Source organism: Penicillium daleae, assembly GCF_028827525.1.
Source record: "Penicillium daleae strain IBT 16125 chromosome Unknown utg000007l_segment0_segment0, whole genome shotgun sequence".
Classification (NCBI taxonomy): Eukaryota; Fungi; Ascomycota; class Eurotiomycetes; order Eurotiales; family Aspergillaceae; genus Penicillium; species Penicillium daleae.
The window spans coordinates 1,146,096-1,171,806 of record NW_026623155.1 but is presented as its reverse complement, the minus strand read 5'-3'; the positions used below and the strand labels follow the sequence as shown (position 1 = coordinate 1,171,806).

The 25,711-nt window shown below is 45.4% G+C and overlaps 4 protein-coding genes across 4 annotated transcripts; 1 reads left to right on the top strand and 3 right to left on the bottom strand.

Annotated features, from left to right (window-relative positions):
* Positions 1–7,432: 7,432 nt before the first annotated feature.
* On the bottom strand, positions 7,433–9,333 carry N7458_007584 (acyl--CoA ligase; the record flags this gene model as incomplete). The annotated part of the gene is made up of 4 exons (XM_056910966.1): positions 7,433–7,649; positions 7,713–7,816; positions 7,885–8,173; positions 8,243–9,333. The coding sequence occupies 4 exons, from the start codon at positions 9,331–9,333 to the stop codon at positions 7,433–7,435; spliced, it is 1,701 nt and encodes a 566-aa protein (XP_056763792.1).
* A 1,842-nt stretch (positions 9,334–11,175) lies between these two features.
* N7458_007583 (glutamate cysteine ligase) lies at positions 11,176–13,217 on the top strand (the record flags this gene model as incomplete). The annotated part of the gene is made up of 5 exons (XM_056910965.1): positions 11,176–11,613; positions 11,675–12,144; positions 12,216–12,455; positions 12,995–13,080; positions 13,162–13,217. 5 exons carry the CDS (start codon positions 11,176–11,178, stop codon positions 13,215–13,217), a joined length of 1,290 nt encoding a protein of 429 aa, XP_056763791.1.
* A 4,981-nt stretch (positions 13,218–18,198) lies between these two features.
* N7458_007582 (chitin binding peritrophin-A domain-containing protein) lies at positions 18,199–18,450 on the bottom strand (the record flags this gene model as incomplete). Its single annotated transcript, XM_056910964.1, has 1 exon — positions 18,199–18,450. One exon carries the CDS (start codon positions 18,448–18,450, stop codon positions 18,199–18,201), a length of 252 nt encoding a protein of 83 aa, XP_056763790.1.
* A 3,940-nt stretch (positions 18,451–22,390) lies between these two features.
* Positions 22,391–25,635, bottom strand: N7458_007581 (uncharacterized protein; the record flags this gene model as incomplete). The annotated part of the gene is made up of 5 exons (XM_056910963.1): positions 22,391–23,601; positions 23,655–24,907; positions 24,982–25,303; positions 25,400–25,541; positions 25,609–25,635. The coding sequence occupies 5 exons, from the start codon at positions 25,633–25,635 to the stop codon at positions 22,391–22,393; spliced, it is 2,955 nt and encodes a 984-aa protein (XP_056763789.1).
* Between the last annotated feature and the right edge of the window lie 76 nt (positions 25,636–25,711).

The following is a 25,711-nucleotide window of genomic DNA, read 5'->3' as shown; positions in this document are numbered from 1 at the left end:
GGTGACTTAGATAATAGATATATCTGTATCGGCTATGAAATATTCAGAACAGTCGATTTCTGTTTAAAAAAACCTAGGTGCGAGGGTTATATTCGATACTTTATAGTTTTATGAGGCACCTTAACTCGGGAACACGAGGAGGGGTACCTATAAGGTGATTAGTTAAGTCTGGAAGATTTGTGCACCATTTTCCATTTCAGTCAGTCCTATTGTGCGATAACGTCTGCTATAGGTAATGATCTACGGTTACATATGACGATGCGCGATCAGCTCGATTGACTCTTTGAAATTGCCATATTTTTGTCGACTTCGAAGATGTTGCGATGCCATACTATGATCCTTGTCATATTAGCGGTTTTGTTAGGTAGACCTCTTGTTATCAAGAAAGCTAGGGATTACGAGACTAATATCCAAAGCTTGACTACGTATGTTAACGGTTACCGTGGCTCGCCACTTTCAAAAGAGGCGGGAAATCGATCGGATGAGAGTATGAGTACCTAGGCACCTACGTAGCTACTTAGCAATACGCTTGACAACCATCACGGCGGCAAAATGACGGTGTATAGAACGGTACGATAATATTCGAAATCATGCTTATCCTATTTTCTATCTCTCTGTATATCAACGCCCAAATTGAAGCATGTCATGCTGAATTAGGTATAGTTTCGCTTACTATGCATATACCGATGTAACGTATTTCGCAAGCGAGCCTCCACTCCTAAAACACTTCATTAAATCGTATGTCTTAAACCTGCACTGCAACTAGAACTAGTTAATAAGGTCCAAAATGGAGCTTATGCAGTAGGGCGTAAAGCCTTCCTGTTCTAGACTGGCTCAACAGTAGTTTGGAGTGACTTAGTGTTACAGTATCACACAATAAACTTGGCTTTAGAGACTGGCCATCAGTAGTTGAAATTGCGGTCAAATATTGGAAGCATCTTTCCCCTTGTTTCTCTTTCTCTTCTTTGCCTCGAGTAATCTTTTTCTCAGCCCCCTTCTCTCTCTTGTTCTGGCTCCTGCGTCCTTCTTCACTAGCCTCATCATGCTTCCATATAAAGAGACCTGGGAAGAAACTTACATGGCCGTGAGGGCTGGTTCTGATGAGTACGACGATGCACCCGACGACCTAGCTCTCTTTCCAGAGTCACTCCTGCCATTGAAACCAGTTTGGAAGCAACCTAGAACAGTTCTCATCTACGCTGGAAATCTTCTACTCTTCATGCTATCTGTTGGGTTAGTGGCGGTTTCCCTTGTCAAAGGCTGCTCGGAGCAATACTGTGCAGCACGTACATCAAACTACTGTAAGATATTTAGGGAATTTTTATTTGGAAACCGCACCTAACACAGCGTTCGGAGTATAGCACCCCTCCTAGAGCCGGCGGCTGGTGTTATTGAGTATGAGACTGTGATGTTTCATGGCGCGCTGGAATACGAGACTGTCTATAAAGGAAGTCCAAACAAGGTCAGGCAAACTAAAGCCTCCATGTCTCATGGACTTTGTCAACTGATATAGCTTTGATTTAGGATCTGGACGCCGCATGGTCGTATATCAAGCACAGTATGCGAAAGTCCAATCCTTTAATTTCTCTTCGCAATAACTGAGATCTATCCAGTGGGTTCAACTCAAGTTGATGCCGAAGTCCTTCCCCGAATCAACAAGTCCGATATTGCCGTTAAGTTCCCAGCTGAATACGGTGGAAAATATATGAGTGGGGTTGAAGTGTTCCATCAACTCCATTGTCTTGTAAGGGTTCCGTTTTCTCTGATATACCCAAGACCAAAGCCAACAGAAACCAGGACCTTATCAGGAAGTACACCTACAGAGAATATTATGACCTGCTTGAAAATAGGCCGGAAGAATTCACAGATTCTGAAGCGACACTTCGAAAACACGTTGACCACTGCATTGATATGCTTCGCCAGTATCTCATGTGCTCTGGGGACGTGGGAATCGTTACCATGAACTGGGTGGAAAAATTCGGCATCTACCCTGACTTTAGTACTCAGCATAAATGCCGCAAGTTTGATAAAATAGTCGAGTGGGCAGACAAACACGCTGCCCCTTCACTGCCATACAACGGGGGGATCCGACTTCGAGTGCTGACTCGGTGTTTTTGCCCACACCCCCTCCTTGATTTTCTACCTCTTATTTAGGGCTCGTGCATATCATTTCTACTATATAGATGAAATATTTCCATGTTTTGACAAAGTAGATCCACTTTACAACGTTTCCGTAGAGTATGCCTCTGGCATGCCCCGCAAAGGCGGAAGCGGGACAGACCGATGTAAACACTCATGTTAATACAAGGAGGATATTTGGGCTATAATTATATGTATCCAAGCCTGATTTCTAACTGTGCATGACGATCTATGGGCGCCTTAAAGAGTCGATTCTGATCCTCTTCCGACAGAAGTAAAATAAGACTCAAAAATTTATCAACCAAGTGGCTTGATTATATCAAGTATATATTAAGTATAGGGTTTACAGGTGGCTTTTTCTTTTATTGTTTCCCGGCTTTTCATAATTCATATATTTGAAGAAGGGACTTGTAGCGCTTAGTAGCTACTGTTGACCAAGGGAGCTTAGACAAACCCCTGCGCAATCTTTCATGTGGATCCAGGTCGTGCATGCCTGACGGCTCATGAGCCTGACTCCGAGCGCCCTCATAAAAGCGGCGGCAGCTAAGAAAGGAAAGCCTCACCTCGAAGAGGAAATATGGTACATGGAGCTTCGTAAGTAGGGACGAAATAACCAAGAGGCACTCCCGTTTTGTGCTGGCAGATAGTTGGAGGATATAGTAGCCCGGTTGTTGTCACGTCAGCCGATTTACCTATTTACCCGCTCTTCTTAGAACGCGACCTAACACGGCTGACAACGCTAGATCCTCACTATAAGTAAACTCTTCCATACCAGGACGCAGTCCCTAAAGAGCACGAAAGATACCCTACACTTGCATACTTAGTCAATCGAAATGCAACAATTAATATGCTAAGGAACTCCTCAAATACTACTTTCTTCTTCAGTATCACGGCTATTAGATAGCTTTTGCCTCTCCCATTCGTTAATCTTGTTATTTTGTATGCACCTTCCCTCGAACTCACCCCGTCAAATCTTTGATTGGGCGCCGTTACCTTCCTCTCCTATTTATCGTTTCAGGGCCGCTGTGCGCAAAGTGCACGTCTAGTACTGGAACAGCGTGTTTTGGTGCTATTCACAGGCTTGGTTAGGGTTACGCCACCATGTTTCAAATCGCTCCTATCGGATTCGGTTTGTTTGTCTTTCCGCAACCTTAACCACGCTATGACCTATCCAGTTTACTACCTCCGCGGCCTCCCTGCAGAGCTTTGCTTCGATTCCCACTACTAAACCATTCGCTGACCCTTACATATCGCAGCTCTGATTGGTCATTTTGTGTGCCAAGTTTTCCTCTTATTTGCTGTTACTTTTCGTGCATTCACATGCGTCACGGCCACGTTATTTCGTCTCGAAAACTATGCCTGGTGTGTTTTTAGTAACCCCTATCCAGGCGGTGAGTTACCGGGACATGTGTCGATATTTAAGTGCCGACATACCCCGTTAAGTGAAGACAATTCCAAATTCTCTCACATCTTCTCTCACCACCATGACCTCAACCAAGACGTCATCAGCTGATTCCTACTTTACAAAGCTTCCACCTGAGCTTATTATAGAAATCCTCGTGGAACTACCAGATCTAGAGAGCGTTCATTCAGTAATCAGTACCTGTTATACCCTCTGCAGTGTTTACCAGGAATCGCAGTAACGCGTGATCAGTTTATTGTTACATCGAACGGTCTATCTTGATTCTGACCATGGGATCTACAACGCTCTTCAAATGCTCAGGTTTATTATCACACGAAAAATTATACGCCGCGATATTGCATTGTTAATATTTAAAGCTGCATGGCCTTTATTTGCAGTGAAAAAATATGAATAAATGCTTTTCCCATTTGGCAGAGCCTTGGCATGGTCTTTGGTGAAGAATGAAAAGCAACCTGATGCTATTCAATTTCTTCAAGATATATGGAAGGAAGAGCAGCCATTTTCTTGGAAGATGACCAAGCATACTCTGCACGGCCGGCCTCTAACTCTATTACCGTTAGATATGCTTTTGCGCGAGTTACAATGTGAGAAACAATGGCCAACAGAAATAACCTCTGCGCTCGACATTATCCCTATTGCCACTCTCACGCAAACCAAAGTACACTGGGATATGCCTGTAACCTCCATATGCAGGTTTCAGCGAGATTTTTTATTAAGAACAAACCGGAATACTATTCACGGACGAGGGAATCCACATCCTATTCAGCTCTACACAGAACCCTTTGATATCTAGCCTTGAGACCATACTTAGTGTCACACAGGTCCCTTGTCAACTCCCTGCAAGTGGGTGCCAGTGGGCGGTGTAACGAGTTAGATCGCTTCTCACTGCATTATTACTGCATATATAACCTATTCACGTTCTGCCACAACCCTACCTGCTACTTCTGTTATTTTGCTTATTCGCTCGTTCTCTTCTCCAAGCTATTTATACACAGTCTATGGCCTAGTTATATTGAATTTAAGTCTTTCTTTAGCCCTTCACATGCAGAACCTATGCAAAGAATACACCACGATATAGGGAGGTATTTCCGGGAAGCCCCGAGATAATATTCTGACAGTACCGACCTCCTCTGCAAGATTCCACTCATCCGGATATGTTATCAAGTTATTGAAGAGCCAACTCTGAAAGGGAAGATTGGAACGTGCAGTGTCAGCCCGGCAGAGCGCAGAACAATAGGAGCCGTTCCTGACTGCTCAGCACGAATGGTCCATAAAAAAGCAGCTTATAGTAGCTGTCTAACCTGCGATTACGAATATTTGTAGAGATTTGCAAATTACGAATGCGAATGCGAATGCCTTAAAGTCATACGGATTGTATTCGTGCAGAACCTACGGCACGATGCAACGGCTGGCTGGAAATGGTATGAGGATTTTACATGACTCGACACCGTCATTAGAACTGGACTTCACATAGTTCTAACAGTATGCCAGGATTGCTAATAGCTGATATGGTTGCCATTTTGATGCGTAGCAGCGCGAGATTGACTTAGTCTAAATGCAGGATCTCGATTGAATCCCTCTACATGATTCAGGGCAAGGTATTCAACAGACCGAGGAAGCGGCTAGGCTTGATGAGTCTCAGGGTCGCATGTATGCTCAATGTAGATTGTAAGGCCCTACCCAAGTCCCTTTTTAAGGCTAAATCGTACTCGATACGGACAATCCTCTTTGGAGGGGCATATAGTGACAAAACAAGCTGCGGTTGGTTTCAAATTTTTATAGGATTCCCTTTAATACGCTTATTATAATTGTATCTTAGCCTATCTCCTTTCGCGTCAATCGAAATGCTACTTTTTACTTACCGAGTTTGTTGCTGGTGGTTCCGGCGGGGGTATTATTATCGGCTCGTCTCTGGCTATCTCCGAATGATGCTCTTCCGTCTCTTCAGGCACCCCTACTGGCGGGGCCGGCGACTTTGGAGGTGTTGTCTACGGAACCAGTACATGCAACCCTCAACGAGGAGCAGGAGGACTTACAACGGGAGGAGGTCGCCTAGTCCCCCATCGACGCGTTTCAATCTCAGATTGGATGTACATGTAGGCTACAAGGGGGCAACAGGCACATGTGATCAGAATATCCGCCCAGAGGTTCATTGGAAGCCTTGAATCGTTGATGATAATGTCATCGTCGTCACAGCAACATGGCCTGCAGGACATGTTGGAGTTTTGTCCAACTGGAGTGGAATAGATTTTCCTCCGGGTAAAGGAAATGAGTAAAGGCTAATTATCGACTAGACGAAAAATATAAAGGGCACAGCTTTGGCCAGTATGCGCTGTTCATCTAGTTTTGGTGGTAAGCGTATCGGGTTGCGAGGGGATAAAGGAGTTAGATTCTCTAGAATAAGGGGTGCGGGGTGCTATTACAACTTTCAAAGGATGCGCCAAACCAACGACTATTCAGGACAAATACGCCGAGAGTAATTCACATGACTTCTCGATTAGGCTAGTTTTGCGCCAGCTAAAAGCCTCAGAAGCAAGCGAGTATCAGTAGGCTTTCTAGATTATTAAGGGTGCTATTTATGAAATTGCGCAACATAGAAATTATTTACGTGAGTTAGGCATCCACATTACGGCAAGCCACTTGGATCCATTTCAAAAGCCCAGATTACGTTGAGTTTTCCTGATAATCAGACCGCCCCAGAAGCGTGGATGTAAGGATTAGGAAGCAACCGCGTTCTATTAGGGCATACGCTACTCCTGCTTTGTATATAGTACTGAGAGGGTTGGGGAGCCGAACCAGAAAGTAGGTAGGACCACATAAGCTTTCAGTTCTTATCCCCCCATCGCTGCAGCCAATAAAACTGTTTTTCGGGTATGGAACCTGGTTCTACGACTTTAGTCCATGATATCACCCAACTTCGCTGCACTTTCGCACTTGTTTCGTTTTAGGGCCACGGCGTGCTGTCTGGGCCACCGCTTTCGCGCTCTGTTTTCCATCTCGGGTTTGGTGTATCATAAGGTTAGGGTTCTACAGTTTCATCTGCAATGCATATGCAACTTTGATTGATGATTGCTTCAATTCCCTTTCCTGACTCTCTTTTTACTGTGACGCGCTTTTTCGATTTGCCACGTCTGCCTCTGTGTACATTTGTCGTCCCTGGGTTTTGCCCTCAACATTCCTATGTTGTAAGACTCTCTAATGTTAACTCTGTTAACTCTTCGTTTTGTTATGACTATGGTCGCCAGGTGCATCTATCTACGGCCATCTAACCGCCACCCTGCCCCGCTCACTGTTTAGCAGTTTGCTCGCTCTGCCTAAAAGGTGTAACAGCCTACTTGTTACCTATACCGTTGCCTATAATTTGCCTTTTTGGTTTGATTACCAGTCATCCTTCTCATCCTGCGTTACCGTCATATTTTAGTCATCTGCATAGTTCTGTAGCCCGGCCCGGTAGGATCACGCTGTGCTTCTCAGTTAGACAGAGCCTGGACAGTAACTAGTGTCAATGTGGGCGCTCGTAGGCTAGTCCGTGGCAGGACGGGTCGATCCAGCAAAATCCGCAATGTGAAGATATATCTGAGACCCAAATACACCAACGTAGTCTCAAGGGAAGGGGAATGACCCCTAAAACAAAACTGAAAAGGAGCAAAAGAGTGTGTTCCATTTTCTATCTGTTGCCTGCGATTTATAAACGGGAGGGGCTCGGAGGCCTCAGGCACCGAGACCTGTCACATATGGGCGCACCCACTACACCAGTTAGCTGCTTGGAGTTAAGGACATCCTGAAATAAAACATGGAATAAAATGCCCCATGCCCAAGACTATCCTCGACTTCTCAATTCAAGAGCGACCTGTAAATGGTTTGCTTTAGCTACATGTCTTCAAGTTCTTTCTGTGCTAGAGTGCGGAGTGCCTTTCGAAGAATTTTCCCAGAACTATTCTTCGGAATGGAAGTGCAAAATATGACACCACCCGTAATCCTCTTGTGAATGGATACCTTGGTATTAAGGAAACTGACGATATCCTCCTCACTGAGCTTTTCACCCGCTTGTCGTACTACATAAGCACGTGGTCGCTCGTGATCACCGCTGCTCGTGTCAGCGGATAAAATACAATCAGGACCCGCAAATTCAAACAAAGGGGGTTCTTACATTGATATTCCAATTACAGCGACTTCAGCGATGGCAGGATGCTCAAGAAGCAATGCCTCTAACTCAGCTGGTGCAACTTGCCTTCCGTGCACCTTGATCAACTCCTGTAGCCATTTAGCCTCGGCAGATTTATTTGTGCTATATCGAAGCAACTTGGTGAGGGAGGCAAGACCTTCTTCCTGTCGACTATATAAAACCGATGACCGTTGTCGATGTAAACAATATCTCCAGTCTTCAACCAGCCGTCGGAGGTCTTGATGTCCGAAGTGGCTTTCGGATTGTTCCAATATCCCTTCATCACATTCTGGCCACGAACCCATAGTTCTCCACACTGGTTGTATCCAAGCTCGGTCATGCCATCTTCAGCCATGATCTTAGCCTCGCAATTTGGATTCAATTCACCCACTGACGCTGTCGAACTCCAATCACGGGAATCCCATCCCATTAAGGAACATGTCGTCCTGAGTTGGCCAAGTGAGTATTGAGGCCGACATTATGTACCTGTTAAACACACAAGAAACAGCACATACTCAGTCATCCCCCACCCTTGTTTGATATTAACTCGACCCTTCCAAAGCGCTTCGGCCTCTTCGCTGACTTCCCGGCTTAATGGAGCAGCACCGCTCCTTATAGCTTCAACACTGCTTAAATCATACTTGCCACTCTTGCTCTCTGGGTCCTTCGCCAGTTGCACAACGATAGGTGCTACTAGAAGGAGATCTGTAATGCGGAACCGTTCTGTGTACTCAAGCATATTCAAGAAATTAAACCGTGGCATGATGTACACGGGGATCCTCAGTTGCAAAGCTGCGGCAATGAATATATTTTGCCCAATCGAGTGGTACATTGGCAGGCAACATAACCAGCGCGTCCGAATAAGTCTGTCCTCGAAATCCGGGTTTAGGTAATACGGATACACCCATTGTAAAACATTTGCGACGCAGTTTTTGTGCGTGATTTCCACACCTTTGGGAGTTCCAGACGTACCACTGGAATAGTTCAGTGCAATGGTTCGATTGCACAACTCTGGCGTTGAGAAATCTTCCCACACAAACTTGCTACCTTCCTCGGAATGTGCAATCAGCTCACCCCAATACCTACATAGAGTTTGGCGTCCGTTTCTTCTGCGATAGACATATTGGTCTGGAGACGCGTCTTGTTCGTATAGATGACTATCGAAAATGAATATGTGGTCTTCACCCACACCAGCCAGCTCTGCGCCATCAATTGCAGTGTCGAGAAGAGACTCCTCACAGATGATATAAGTCGCTCCGCTATTGATGACATGCTGAGCTAGCTCGCTTGAACCAAATCCTGGATTCGAACCAGTGTATATAGCGCCAGCCAACACGGCACCAATGAAAAGAACGGGAGAGAAGAGCTGATTGTTGGAGAAGACAAGAATGCGGTCGCCAGACTGTATGCCAGATTTGCGGAGTCCGACCGCGAAACGCTGGCACCAAAGTCGAAACTCATGAGTGGTGAGGTAGTGCGTGTCTGGGCGTGCTACATCGATGAAACATCGATGCGCCTTGGACAATGGGTGGGTTGGCGACTTAAAGAGTAAGGTTGCAAGGTGGACATTCGGGATGGTAATATTCCAGCGAGACTTATAGTGCATTGCTTTGGTTTGTTTAGCTTGGAATGGGCCTTTCGTCGCGACTAGAAATGTGAAAAACGACGAAGCGAGGACGTTGCTTTGTTAAGGCATTAAAGAAAGGTGTTACACTCAGAGTTGATCGACAGGATCTCAGCAGGGCCTCGCGCACACATATCACATACCTGCTCCATAAAAGGCAAGCGCCATAAAATACACGCAAAGAGAAAACTTTATCGTGCGTTGCCAGTGCCACTATTGGGTTTCTACCTGCTTAAAGGATATATGCCTTTTTCGGGCTTATTTTGGAAATACCGTTGACCACAGAAAATGTTTATGATTATAACTATGTAGCTAAGGTGGGTTATCTCAGGTCATCCCTTGTTTCCTCAACATATTACAAAGTTCGGGCTTGGTTTAGATCTAGCTGGTGTTTGGACACAGCATGTCGATTTATGATCTACAATTTATGGTAGATGGTAGTTGTACACCCTGAACACTGGGTGGTGAAGATCTAGAATCCCACAATTCTCCTTCAGCCAGTAATCCTGGTCGTTAGCTAACGTGTACCGTTTTTAAATACAAAATACGTGACGACTTGTAAGACAATGCCGAATTCAACATACGCCGGAAAAAGCGGTGTATAGACCATGGATATTCCCTGTAGGAAAATGACGAATTCAATATATGCACGTACATGTGAAAAGGTGGTATATGTGTCATGGCTATTCGAAGTCTCCTTGGTAATCTCAGGACCGTCATTCATGCATACTACAGGTATGCAACCCGTTACCGCTAAATAGCGTGAAATTCTGCGGAATTTTAAGCACTCCTACGGGAAGTAATAGTAGTTAGTTGGGGGACCTTCGGATAGATAATGTTGGATCGTCGTCGTTCATCATTTTTTAAGGTCTCTGGTCACTATCGGGGTCGTGGGGATAGCGCAATTGACAGCCGAACCTATCAAACCTACGGAAGCTTGTATCTTGGCCCGGTCGTCTTTTGTGACGCGACAAAACTTATAGACCTTGTGGGTTGAACTGCGATTAGAACAAAGAACGAAAGGATACAATATATAATGGGCCTACCGTGAGTCTAAGTTACCCAAATGTTGATACGCAGTGTGACCAAATCTGACAATTGTGAAGTATAAATGGTGAGCCCTTATCTTGGGACGAGATACAAAGTTTGAAGGACATCACGAAGAAATGGGCAGTAAAGGTACGATCTCGACTGTCTAGAAGGAAATTTGCTAACGCTCACTATCAGCAACTGTTGCGCCTTTGGCACGATGGACAGGGCCGGGATCATTATGAACCTCTATGGGGAGATGAGGTAAATTCAAACGTTTCTCTCACTAGCTCGCACTGACTATATACCAAGATTGAGTACATGCTCATTCAACTGTGTCGCGATTCGTCACGATCGATGTTGTTACTCGAACAGAGCCGAGTCCTGAAGGAATGGGTAAAATGCATGACCCCGATAAAACCAGAGTAGGTGTGTGCTGCACATTGAAATCGATGCCAGTCAGTAACGATGGATTGGATTAGTGCCTTGCCTTGTCTGCAGCCAGAATGGGCTAGGTACATGGTCGAGTCTATACCAGAAAAGCCTTACAGAGGCGACATTTCAGCCGTTTTGTCCGTGGAGAGTAACATGAAGGAGAGGTTGGTTAATATTCACTTAATAGCTGAGGGAAGCATATTCAGCTGATACATGGGTTATTTCAGGAGATCATGGATCCAAAAGCTTCTCTTTCCCGGCCAACATGCAGTTACTCTCGCTGTGTTTCCCTCCTTAGGAATCGGAGAACAGTTCACAGCCCCCCATTTCTTGCCATCCGCTACTGCTACACAGTCCTATATGCTACCGCCGGAGATTCGGTCACCCCTTACTCGGTACAGGATACTTGAGGAGAATATTAAAGCGTCCCACTCAACCCGATTAGAAGCACATATTCCAATCTTTCGCGACATCAAAACCCCGTGGCCATTCCAAGATCGCGTAGCTGACCTGGCAGCAAAGGAACAACACCAAACGTCGCCAATCTTGAAAGAGAACTGTATTCATCTAGATGGCTTCGGTTTTGCAGGTGGAAGTTGCGGCCTGCATGTAACCCTACAAGTCAAGAACGAATCTGAAGCACGGTGGTTACATGACCAGTTAATTCCACTCGGCCCAATTATGCTTGCCCTGACAGCGTCTTCGCCCATTCATAAAGGGTTTTTGGCCGATATTGACGTCAGATGGAGATGTTTCACAGCAACTGTTGACGAACACACAGCAAGCTATCCGAAGGATGTACGTCACATTAATGATTTCATTCCTAGAGGGAGTTGATAATAACTAACATTTCCTTCAGCTATTGCGCTTTGCACCCAATCCAACCTACATTTCTCGAGACCCGCGCTGCAAGAACGAATGGACGCGTATAGCAGCCCTAATTGACCCGGATATCAAGATGGACCTCTATAACGGAGGAATGGATGAGCCACTCGCCACTCATTTTGCCTACATTTTATCACAGGAGCCATTCCTCCTTACACATGAAGACATCGCGAAGGCGGATTCGTACGAGGATCACGGCATATTCCATGCTTACCAGTCATGTGTCTGGCAGCCTGTCCGACTTAAACTCCCCTCTCCCTGTGGTGAGACTGGCTGGAGAGTCGAGTTCAGACCTATGGAGATGCAGCCACGAGACTCGGAAAATGCCGCCTTCGCTATTTTTATGTTCTTACTATCGCGGGCAATTCTCACTTTTGACATTAGCCTGTATATTCCCATTGAGAAGGTGGCTGAATCGATGAAAACAGCCGAAAGACAAACGCCGTGCGGTCAGAACGCTTTTGGTTTCGAAAGTTCGACTGGTCTTCAGGGAGCTATGTTACATGCCCTCACAGTGCGTCGAAAGATTTTACCAACCCATACGAGCTGATGAGTGTTCACGAAATCATCAATAGCGAGAATGCAAAAGAAAATACGGAAGAATCACTATTCCCGGGCCTTATTGCAATTGTGCGCGCTTACCTGAAGCGCATTCAGGTCTCACCGACACAGGAAGTCCAGCTTTCACGCTATCTAGACATTGTCAGCCAAAGGGCGAGTGGACAGCTATCAACGCCAGCCAACTGGATGAGGATGTTTGTGAAGCGGCATCCAGAATATCAAAGGGACAGTAAAGTAATCCAGAGTGTGTGCTGTGATCTGTTGAACGAGATTATACTTATGAGCAATCAATGATGTTATCGTGCAAGGATTCACTTTCATGGAGGGGCTAGAATGGAAATTAGACCTAGACCTCGAAACGGTCCACTGGCACCCCGGAAATGAGCAAAGTAGATGTCCCCTTGGTTTACATAAGTTGTCATCCTTGTTGAGGAGATGAGACAGAAAATCCCTCGTTCTGCAATTTTCTTTCCGCACACGACAGACCGAGGACGTTACCCGCCTTAACTCTAGAACGTCACGTCACTTACATTGCCCGGATTAGAGGGCGACACCGTAATTGCGAAACTGAATACCGTTTGGTGTCCAACGAATCGCATCTGGATCGGAAATTTTACGTAAAAACGATCTCGGAAAATTACCTATTTGCCACAGTTTGCACCCGAACCAAATCGACTAGCCCCACTAACCGTCGAATTCAAGCTCACGACTTACTGATTCAACCGGATCACAGTGCCCGGATTCCATTTCTTGGCCTTCTTTTACATACTCAAGATATGCCCACAGTGATCACACTCGGCCAGGTCAATGTTGCTACAGGTACTAGAGTCGGCGTTGTCGTGAACCCAGCTTAGAAGTTATATTCTCGGATTAAAGGGCGTTGCTAACTAACGCTTATAGCTGAATTCTTCCATATGGATAACTTTTATGTCTTCTGCACTAAGCCTTCCCCCTAACCCATATGTATTGTTCAAACCAGATAGACAACAAGGGGCCCAATTCGACCAACTGGCAGCTACCATCATGCCAATAGTTCCCATAGAATGTTCTATCTCCGTGAAGAACTGCTACGGAGATGAAAGAGATCAGTATGTCCAGGCTTCTACATTTACTGATTACAAGATACAAGGCTCGACTCTCTCCACTGCAATCCTGGACCTAATAAGGTAATATTATAAAGAGGCTAACAGATTTACTAAGAATCCCGCTAATAATATGTGAATCGACTGAACTGAAGTTGCTTCTTGACTAAAGGTGGAAGAATATCGAACCAGGAAGTAGTTTCAAATAACGTAAGTTTGAATTAAGACTTATTATTCAACACTAAAGCAAGCTGCCAGCAGCAAACACACTGCCTCCCTCGCCGGGATTAACTAAAGTCGATAAAGGTGACTGTTGTTTGGTTTATCTATATTGATAGGTTTATACTATAGCCTTCCTAGATAGATCTCTTCTCCTAGTCTCTAACTTCTCTTTCTATATATCTCTGTAACCCTTCTCTTGTCCTACTGCGTACGTTCAACGTTTCTTTTTAAGCCTGTCAAGACTTTATGGATTCATTAAAATAGTGTTTGAATATTCAGAATTGGCCGGATGGTGTAGTTGGTTATCACGTGTCGTTAACACCGACAAGGTCCTGGGATCGAACCCCAGTCTGGTCACATTTTTGTCTGGTCACATTTTTTCCCCACCGTTTACCCGGAGGAATTCGTAATGCTACACAAATTCAGGTATTTAGTATGTTTAACTAGATCGGGCCTATCGGCCGCAGACTGTAGACTCTCTTCGCCTATCCTACTGATCTCAGATACAAGTCTCGTATCCTACATCCCAACACTAGGCTATAGATGGTACTATTGCCCGGATATTTAGGAAAAATCCAATCTTCCATATATATTTTCATAAGAACAGTAATTTATTCAAGTGTAATTTCCTTTTCGGTAACGTTCTCAGGCAAAATTTGGTGTCTCTGGTGCTTTTCATTACATTTATATCGAAACAAGCTGAGACAGTATAGGCAAGTAATTCACACAGGTGAATGACGTAGAGGGCAGGCTCAAGTGGAACCAGTTTTGGATGCAAAAGGTTGTTGATTGATTGAAGAAAGACTAAATGTACTGCGGCCGTTGGGAGTATGGCTCTAATCCTCGGTATTACGATGACAGCGATACCACGGACACGAAATTACTATATAAGACATAAAGGAAGGTGATTTACTATTTACTCAGCGCAAACTGTCTGAGTAATAACTGACCGCTCTGTGTTTCGACACATTTTCGGTACACTCAAGGGACATATCGACTTGCCTCTATACTATCGATCAACTCTTTCATTCTCAGTTGGTTCATTCAATTTAATGCATCACGTCACATTCACTCCAGTCGTCTATTGAGTACACAGTTCCTAGAATTTAGCTTCTGTTATGTGAGTTGTGTGTGATGATATATCGTATCGGCTTCATTCTACTGAACCGGGAAAGGGGGTGGGGGCTGCTCTCACCACGCTGTAGTTGTATGCACTCGATTGAACCAAGAAAAGTTATTAATACACTACTTGTCTATATTTTGAAGGCATATTCATCAAGAATTATGGAAATGATTTAAAAGTTGCAGGAGCATGAGGTTAATACATAAATAACTGGACATCGTAAGCCGGGAAGACAGGAATGTGGCGAAAGACCAGGGCAAGAGCCTAGATATTAGGGAAATAGTGTATTCTGTAGCAATTGGTCGGATTTGAGCGAAGCGAGTGAGGAGTGATGGAGCAACAGTGTAAGCCCTTATACCCCACTGTCTCCGCAAATCAGATCACTCAAAATTAATCGGCATATCTACACGTAGTTGCCCATTGTGACACGAGCTTTTCATCAAGTAAACAGGCGCGCGACTGGCATAATTACAAGAATAGCCACCATAAAGCAGGATATTGATAGAGGCAAGATTAATAAAAGTCTTGCTGACTGGAAAATCACGAAGTACCCAATTTCCATGATCGCTAGGTGCCTAACGTTTGATTCAAAATACTGTATCACCCATCGGCTGAGTTTCTTTCCCTGCGACTTATAGTCACTTTAGCAATGTAAGAGTTGTGCGCAACAAGGTCCTGCGGTCCAGGGAAAGTGTCCATCATTTTTAATGACACCGTGACATTGTCAACTTGCGTGATAGAGGAACTATGAAAAGACAGTTCCCAAGGGCTTCAGATAGAAGCTGTACTTCAATATAAAGTGGTCTTCGTGTTGAAGCCGATATTCATGATTCTCTAAATAAAGAGACAGGCACGAATGACTCATTTTTAATAGTAGATACATTATTTTTCAACGGGAAACAGCATCGTCTTTCTTCATCCGAGAGCCTAAGAAGTACCGAAGCTGTGGGTCATGAATGTATAAAGCAGTACTTCATTAAAACTTATCTCTTAAACTATCCTCCAGTCGCCACCTAGCAACCTTTCCCGATATCTATCTATTCCCTTCACCTGCAAGAACACAGCGTCACGAATAACACTTCCGCTCAATCTTCACTCATATTTAGATCTAGGCAAACACTAGCAGGCAGAAATAATCTGCTCCGCTTGATCCACCGCAATATTGAGGCCTTTTAGTACTATGTCCAGGACAAGTACTGTGGCGAGGCCTATTGTCGACCGGAGTTAGGGAGGTTGGGTTAGTAGTGCATATGCAAAATTCGCCGCCGTGCGTGAAACTTCCGAATGGCACCGATACACGGAGTAGTAAGGGCCGAAAGGATTGCCCTGTAGGCTGTCGCAGTAGATCGTGTATCCTTCAATGTTCGTGACATTGGGCCCAGCGGTTGTTATCGAGCCTGCGAATGAATACGGGTAGCAGCCGATTACCTCCAGTGGTCGGTCCAGGCCTTGGGCAGCGGACCGTGTGCTACCGGCCAGTAGAAATAGAAGCTCGATCGGAAGATACATTGTACTCCGTAGTCAGAGAAAAGAGCATTCTGTAGTACTCAGGGTCTAGAACGTGGAGAAGAGTATGCTAGGTGCTGAGAATCAGGAGGCTTCTGAGATTTAGAAGAGGTTTGACAGAGGAAATCTGCACGCCTTGTATAAATTAATAAATCGCTAAAGCATCCGCCCGCACCCTGATTAGATTACGTATTAAATTCTTCGGCTCAGAAATATATTGAGTTGTCTTTACTCTACGCATGCGAACTACTATTATTCGTGCTGTCAGGCTGTCGCACGAGAGCACCGCATTCCAACGGCTTATATAAACTACTGGGTTCCACTCTAGTCGTGGCCCCTACAATGACTTTCATATACCATACACATTCCCAGTTAATTCGTCCGTCCACTAATTACAATAGGAACCAGAAGCGTAGCGGCCCTTCAGTCTTCTCATAACGAGCTAATCTACAGTCCGTGTACGCCTCCTCATAAGCGCGATTAGGGCGCTATTGCTTGTCAGGTAACATTCCGAAATTTTCTTGCCATGAATTAGCGTACCATCGTTCGTTTGGTCAGCGTGTAATGGTATTATACAAAGCTACTGTCTCCCCATTTCCAAAATAAACAGCTACTCAGGCTGACTTCTCCCGTGTTTTGACTTGAATGTGGATCCAGTCGGCATTCAGTGGCATGAGCTTAACCCGACAAAGCACCAAATTTTGGATTTGACTTGTCCCGCTCATTGAAATCATTTGGGAGTTTGATTAACTCCGGGCGATACGTACCTCTCCAACTTACCACGCTCTTTCATTCAACAGAAGCATAAGATGAAAATGGTAAACAGATAGTCATGGATAAATGTAGCTGGAGGGGGTGGTAATCTCAGGTAGGGCTACGTGTTGATCTGCAAGCCCCGTGTAGTTTATAGTTGACTTGAAGAAACAGCTTCTCACATACCAAACGGATTTGCCAACTTTACGAGTAACAGAGCTATGATGCGTTACGGACCAAGGGCTAGCTTCAGCACGAAAATAAACCACTACGCGGCCCATGTAAATGACAGAATGACTAAACGACAAATTATTCGCTATTATATTGCACCACGACGCCGGGTGCCGGTATGTTAGGCGCCTAAATAACCACTATTAATATCCTTTGGACGTCCTATTACCGAATTCTAGTTATCCACACCTCGCGTAATACATGCAGCCTAACATAAGTGCATGCTTTCTGCTCGTCTATGGGTAACATAACAAGTCCTCTTGCAGCTGTCTTACTCTTTACGTGAGGGACGTTTTAATGATATTCAATCCCTTCTTTATCCGATCATAATCGCTATATTTGGGTAGGAAGTGTCGATTTATCAAGGAAGTCATCGAGAATTAGGTTTTGGTTTCCAATATTTCAAAGAATCTCTACTTTCCCATTTGCTCGTAACTCTTATCCGGCGTGCATTCTCAATGACTATGCGTAGTTGTTTTTCTCTCTGATCTTGAGACTATTTATGTGACGAAGGTGACGATTGGGATAGAGGAGATTGCCATGGTATTCTCCATGAAGGAAGCGACCACGATTGCTCGAGGGGGTTTTAAAAAGAGCCTACATGGTAGATAGCTGTCTTATTTCTCTAGTCTTGATGCCTTCATTGAATGCTACCATGTTGATTTAATATCTACATACGGGCTTAGTCCCTAATGCATGTTTTGATTGTTGGCTTCTTTTTCATACATTTCCTTGAACCTTCTCTTCTCTTTTCTGTGATAGATTTTCTCTACAGGAGATAAACCTTTACTTTTAGCCACCTGCTAGTGAAATATGTTATTCACTTGTTCATTTTATATAAGCTTTAACCCCTTCAAAACTTTTATTATGCTATAATAGGCTTCACGGTGACAACATTTATTCAACTCTGGGCTCCAGAGAGAAATAGTATTGAATAACATGTGATGGATTGAGGACTTCCCTACCAAACCTGACTCGTTCAGTTGTTGAAACAAATAAACGACGCTATCGTGGTGCCCCCTAATGACGCCGGCAGCTTTCCACTAGGCGCTCAAAGTCACAGACGCTAGTCTTCGCCTGAAACGCAGTTCCCGGGCCACAAGTCTTCAGAACTGGCTTGCCGCCCACGGGGCATTCGTAAAATCGGTGGCAGTCTTGAGGGTCCGCCCATGCCACAGCACCAGCAGCGGTAGTAGAGACTGGCACAGCAATGACTGGAGTTATGAGGATCAAAGCCATGAAGGCGTCAAATGCTCGGTAAGCGAACAGCATAATGTCGGCTATAAATGAATTAGCTATGGGGCTGGATAAGCATTGAAAGGATAAGCTCAATGTACCTGGCTTGTATGTGGACAAAGGAGGAAAGGAATACTACAGGCAAGTTCGGCTTAAGCGCTGCTGGTTATGAAGGACTAATGATGTTGGTGGAACGACTTGAGTAGTGAGGGCAGTTTAGGTTCTTATAATCTAGAAGTAATTTTCCCTCGGCTAATATTGCTTTGAGGTTAAGAGAAAACAATATTCCTGTCGTCGGCTAATAGTACCCTCACCATGTTGAAGGGAGCATGTACATGGTTGAGCTGACGCAAATTCTGGCATTCCTCTCACATATCACTGCTAAATGTACATTGGAGTCAAATCGTGCATTCAAACGTGCCATGGCTCGGGAAGAAAGGAAAGAGAACTCTATCTAGGGGGACGGTGATTGTTATGTCTCCCAATCACAAGCACTTTTTCGTACCATCTATTCAACCATATTTCCATTTTTCTATGCTAAAACCTCCAAACTAATCCAACATACAAAGGTTCCCTACATCACGTCTAGATCGTTATATCATATTCTACGAGATGAATTTTAAAATTATGTTGCTATTGGCCTTTCTGGCCTTTCTGTCCTTCCATATTTCATTTATTTAAGCTGACTATCTTTGAATATTACGTGATAGCTTTAACAAAAGCGTTGATTAGCAGAAATCGTCGCTAAATCTCGCGTTGTTAGCATTCTAAGCTACGAATAACGTAACTCGCGCCCGACTGGACAAAACCAACTGAGCCATCCTAGAATACCATACTAAATTATCTCTTTGAGGCTGCGATATATTAATAAAGACATGGTTTTCTCTAAGAGACACTTAGCCCAGGCGTTGAAACATGATGTTACAAAATATTTTATTTAGTATGGTGTTCTGGCGTGGCCTAGACAACCCAGGCTCAGTCGGGTACTACTTACTTGATGGTACGGCAAAAGATAACGTGATCTCCGCCTGATCGACGTACCTCACACTATACTGAATGCATTATCTCACAACGACGCTCAAGTATAATTACGTAGTCTTTGAGGAACAGTAGTGTTAGATATCTATACCAGGTAATATTATGAGCTTGTGAAATATAATGGGTCAAGACAATCTGTATATGATATTGACGTCGCTTAAGTGAAGCATAATATTGGTACTGCACATAGCTAATTACGTTCTGAACATTTTATTCCTACTTCACTAATCCTTATACTAGAAAGTTATCGCATACGGATGGTCAATGTGCGACAATTTGCTCGTTGCTTGTATACATTGACTTGGTTAGTGGCATTCAGTCTGCTCCAGGGAACGTCGGAGAGTAAGGAAAAGCACAGGATATGGTCAATAGAAGACGTCCGTGGGTTGACTAGTCCTCGGATACTCTCCAAACAGTCGTGCCCTTCCGCGCGAGATTCGTAATATTATAATAGAGACGTAGGCGTGCCGTACTAAACAATGATAGAGGAGTAAGTTCGATGCGGTAAAGCGCGGGACCAAAGGGAGAGAGGGCCCAACGCCACAGTGGAAAAATCATGGTATCCGTGCCTTTCTGCCCACCCACCGCTTTCGCTTGTGGGTGCGCCCTAAATCCCCGTCATCCCGAAATCCCCGTCACTTTTTGACCAGTAGCCTACTATTAGCCAATTCAACCACCCAATATGCCTAAATCCAGCGAATTTGATGAATCTCGATTGGCCGAAGCCTGTACAGCGGTTTTATCCCAAAAAAATCAAATATCGCAAAGATTGCGCGTGAATTCGACGTGAATCGCACTACCTTGAGCGATCGCGTCAAAAAGGCCCGATCGTGCAAGAAACCTACCAAATCGTTGAAAAACGCCCTACAGCCACATCAGGAGAAGGCCCTAATCAATTGGATTACCCAAATGCATGGCTGGAATCTTCCACCTACCGCAGCGATTATCCAGGCGTGGGCAAATCGCGCTTTGTCGCGAACGGGCCAGCTAGATAGGCAGGTTGGTAAGAATTGGGCATATTACTTTATATCACGCCTACCAAAGCATCTAGAGCTAGCGCCAGTGAAGCAGAAGACTAAGGAACTGAAGCGAATCCAAGCGGAGGATGCAGGGTTTCTTCAGCATTGGTACGACCAGCTTGCAATTGTCCTCCATGATGTTCCTGCCCGGCTAGTATACAACTTCGATGAATGCGGCTTTCAACCTGGTCAAGGGCGATCAAGAAACGTCATCGGGTCTAAATCATCTTGCCCTGATCTCGCAGAGACCGAAAGAGGCGAAAATATTACTGCTTTGGAGTGTATTGCTGCAGACGGCTGGCATATGGATCCGCTCTTTATTTTCAAAGGAACTGGCAAAAATCCTATGGAGGCCTGGTTCTACGGTAGCGAAAATCTGCCACCTGATACGATGACGGCTATTTCTCCGAATGGCTGGATTTCTGATGCATTAGCCCTATCCTGGCTACATTATTTTATTCGTCTGACCTCTCATCGCGTGAAACGGGGCGAAAAGCGCTATCTTATATTCGACGGCCATGGCGCGCATCTTACACTCGAATTTCTGGAGACTTGCGAAGAGAATTCGATTATCCCTTTGCATTTATGCCGCATTCAACGCATATCTGCCAGCCACTTGACGGAAAGCCCTTTCTGAATTATAAGCAGCAATTTCGGTTGATGAATAATGAGCTAGCTTTCTGGGGTGGTAAGCCGTACGGGAAATCGGATTTCCTCGCGATTATCGGGCCAATTCGCAAGAAGGCCTTTACGCAGCGAATTATTCGCGAATCCTTTAGAGATCGTGGTATCTATCCAGTTGACGGTAGTAAGATTGTTGAGAATCTTGCGAATCAACTAGAGATTCCTGATCTATATGCACCAGATCTTCGCTTATGGGGCTCGCATACACCATCACCACCACCACCAAATCTCTCGTCTTCTAGTGTGGAAAATAGCCCTCCAAAATCTATTGAGGCACTAGAGAAGAACCAGGCGAAGATTATAAAGGAGCTCAGTGCCCTATCTAATAGGGCGCAGCGGAATCTTACCAAGATTTTCGCCCACCAGCGGGAGAAGCAGGAGGAGCTGGCGATGACGCAGGATACAATTCGGCGAATCAGGGCCGCGCAGGAGCCAGTAAAACGCAAATACACCAAGCGGCAGGTCAAATTGCTTAGTGCAACTGGTATATTGACTACTCGCGATGCAAATCGGTCAATTGTAGCCAGGAAGGAAGAAGAGATGGCGAAGGAGGAAAGGAAGCTAGCCAAGCAGTTCAAGAAGATATATGGCTACGAACCCACGCAGAGATCAGAGGATAGTATTCAACGGGCGATTATACGCGAGAGAGAGGCTAGAGAGGCAGGAGAGCTATTTTTTATTGATAACTAGCTAGTTCGCTGATAAATTTGACGATTCCTTCAAAAAGCGACGGGGATTTCGGGATGACGGGGATTTAGGGCGCACCCACAAGCGAAAGCGGTGGGTGGGCAGAAAGGCACGGATAACGGGGGAGAATACCAGAGTATAGGGATAGGAAAGCACGCACAAACGTGACTTTTCCATCGTTATCCCCCAATTATCATTATCGTTAACACCGATAAGGTCCTGGGATCGAACACCAGTCTGGTCGAAGTTTTTGCTTTTCGTTTTCATTAACCGTAAGTGGTGAAATTTCTCACTATGTTAAGTTTGAAGATGGTCTGGTAGAACAGTCTGGTAAATTCATCTCTTGTCCTATGATCTCCACAATTTCCGATCAATCTCCATTGCCTCACAGCCAAATAATCGAGGAGCCTAAGAACGTTTTAGGGACAGAGACTAGTCCCCCTTGGCACAAGCGTCATAGTATTCTCGATTGTTAAAGGTAAATACTGCACTGGTTGAGCCTTTCAAGAAGTAAATGCGACCAATTTCTCCTGACATAGCGGAATTGTTTACCATCTGGTCCTCTTAGGAAGCCATCGCGATGCCTGAGTCTCAAGAATTCCCTTTTTGGGTTCTTTCTGCCCACTCTGAGATCCCGTCTTTTCAACATCTTTCTGATCCAAGGCATCGCCCGCTTTGGAAGCGGCTGCTTCATTGGAACTCCGCGTCAACAGATACGAAGCCCACTGTAGCTTGGCCTGCGTGACGCAGGTGATCGGGGATTGTTTGTCGTTCCCTTCGGCAAGCGGATCCGCACCGGCGGATAGCAGAATCGCAATCATTCGTTCCTGCGAGGCATGATCATCATTCAACAACTGAGGTTGATGCTGTGCTTGCAGACAAATGGCTATTATAAGCACAAGGAGCGGAGTCCTCCCGTCTGCATCCCGTACGTTCACGTCAGCGCCATGTTCAATCAACAGTTTTGTGTTGGCTGTGGGTTCTATCCCGACTACTGCAACGTGAAGCGGAGTTCGTCCAGAACTATCTCGGGAATTCGGATCCGCCCCATTCTTTAACAGAACCTCCACGGTACGTTCTGTATCTCCGACCTTAGTCGAGATATGTAGCGCAGTATGAGATGTATTAACAGCATAATAGGTGTTCCGCAAAGACCCAGAGGCCCTGAGACTCGCGAGCCCTCGGGCCGCTGAAACGGCTCCCACGCTGGTTTTCTTGTTGGGATCGGCGCCGTTGTTAAGGAGGACTTCCACAATCTCTTCCAACCCGGGAATCGCTGCAGCTTTGTGAAGAGCAGTAAGACCGGATCTGTTTGCAAGATTTACATCCGCACCAGAGTCCAGTAGGGCCTTCACTGTCTTAACCGAGCGACCATCGATGGCATAGTGAAGCGGTGCGTTTCCTCCTTGTCTGGTCTGAACATTCGCCTTCGCGCCTCCTTTTAGCAGCTCCTCAACCATTTGGGGCCCGGATTCAGAGCGCTTGGAAGCAGCAAAATGCAAGGCAGTGCGGCCAAGGTGCGGAAGGCCGAGGGTTTCGACATCCACAAGTGCACCATTTTTGAGGAGCCACGACACCATTCCAACGGCCTCTGAATCCGCAGCAATATGAATGGCGCTCCAACCAGAAGAGTCCGGGGCGCATATAGCGGATGGAAGTGAGCCGTAATTAACCCATGTCGTTGACTTCTGCGCTAACCAGGGAAGATTGAGTCGTGCTGCGACGAAGAGAAGACTGGTACTGCTGCTGAACCCCGAATCTTGAACAGGAAGGGTCAGCAGTTGGTCTGGAATATAGCCAGGAAGAACTTACACTTTCCAGTTGTCCACCGTTTCAGCAGATCGTATGCTCGAACCCAGCTAGACAAGGCCGCAGAATTGACAGCGAAAAATTCTTTCATTCCTTTGACTTCCGTTTCTTCTTGGATTTGACTTCCTCTCAGATGATGACCAACGAACTCGACAGAATACTGCAGGAAAGGAAACCCATCAAGATAGTCTTGTCTGACCGTCATAAGCTGCGACTCATCGATCTTTCCTTCGCTGTTGACCGGAGGCTTGGGTACTTCCCGCCCCTGAACTTCCTCGAGTTGTAAATATACCAAACAGGTAGATGCCATCTGTCGGTGTGCGTCTGCCTGGGTCATCCCGTACTTTGGATAATCCTTCACTCCTTCGTCACTGAAGACATCTGCCAAGAAATCTTTCACGGACTGGTGACTTAGGTGTACAACACTGTCGTGGACTGCAAATAGAGCACCCCAGTTGCCCTCGATGCTACTCCTCAATGCCTCAATATCCTCATCTGGGATCTTCCCACAGGTATATTCTTTTTCTTCTTGCAATTTCAAAACCACGTCCAACTCCTGCAGAGTGATGGGTCGACAGGCAAAAAAGACCCACATGAGCAGCATTTGCAATCTTCTGACAGAGTCTCGCGGTTGCCGTTCAAGCATCGACTTGTAAAAAGCCGCCACATCCAGAGGTGTATTGCGTAGCTTCTCCTTGACTTTAGTTTCTGTCCAGATACCCTCCCAAGTGCCTAGGTCGTCCAGAACCAACGATAGCCACATGAACATGCCCTTAGAGTTATCCTTCAATAGATTGGTGGTAGTCTTCCGGATGTTTTCACTGAAGTTCCGATATTCCTGAATACTCTTTAACCGATGGTCAGTGACTTCATCAATATCACGCTGATTCTCTGTCGGCATATCGATAATATTCTCGGGGAGCATTTTGTCGCGGACGATTTTACTCCCTCGGTCGGAGATAATGCAACGCAAGCTGAATTGCTGGCCCTGTTTGCTGGCTTCGGCATTCATCTTTGCAGAAAGCTCATGGACCATCCGCACAACCGCAGGAAGATGTGGTCCACACTGATCTAACCCATCGATGACAAAATAGACAACCTCCACCTCCGAATCTGGGATGAGCTCTTCCAGAATCTTTTGGAGAACATCGCGAGACTGGAACTCATCCAAATCAGAGCCCATCGTGTCTAGATCCTCGATGTTCTGGACATGGTTCTGTACATGCTTTACCAGTTTTCGATTCTTCTGGATTAACCTGTACAATAGAGTCCTCAGTATCCAGATTGGGGTCCGTCGATGCTCATCACGATCATCACAAAAGCATGCAACCGCAATCGTCTTCCCGGGGATACCCAGTTCGGCGGGGGGTCCTCATTCACCGGGGATGAAAGAGACGGGGTCCCGACACGCAATCGTTTCTCAATTTCCTTGATAAGAAACTTCAGCAACACACTTTTACCACTCCCGGGAATTCCTTGGAAATAGAGCGGCCCAGTTGTCGAGAAATCACTTTGGGCCCAGTTGCGGAATGTGGTACTCTCAAAGATCCATTCGCATGTTCCACGCGCTGCTTGAGCTATATCGACTCTGTCTTTTGAATTCCCGCCGATAAGAATGTCAAGGAGCTTATCTTCAACGGTTTTATGTTCACCTAAAGATCACAAGTGTCACTCGATGTTATTAAGCTATTTTTGGAGCTTCCTTTTCTTTGGACGATGAGGGGGAAGTTATGTTTGGCCTCGCCTACCCATAAATACGGATGCCCCCGCAGCAATGTTGATTCCTTGAATTGAATCACTATAGAACGAAGCCTCCATATTTCCGAAATTTTGGCCTATTTGGAGTCCCTTATTCTCCGACTTCGAGAAGTCGGCCGACGGCGCCGGTGTCTGCCCAAACAAATCAGTCAAAACGCCTATAGTTTGCCGCCAAAGTTTCGTGGAATCCCTTACGAACCTCTGTTTTTGAACCTGGTAGTCTCATTGCGATATATTGCTTGGGTTGCAAGGGAATAGAATTGCGATCAAAAATTGTGTACAGTAGCGAATCGAGTGAAATG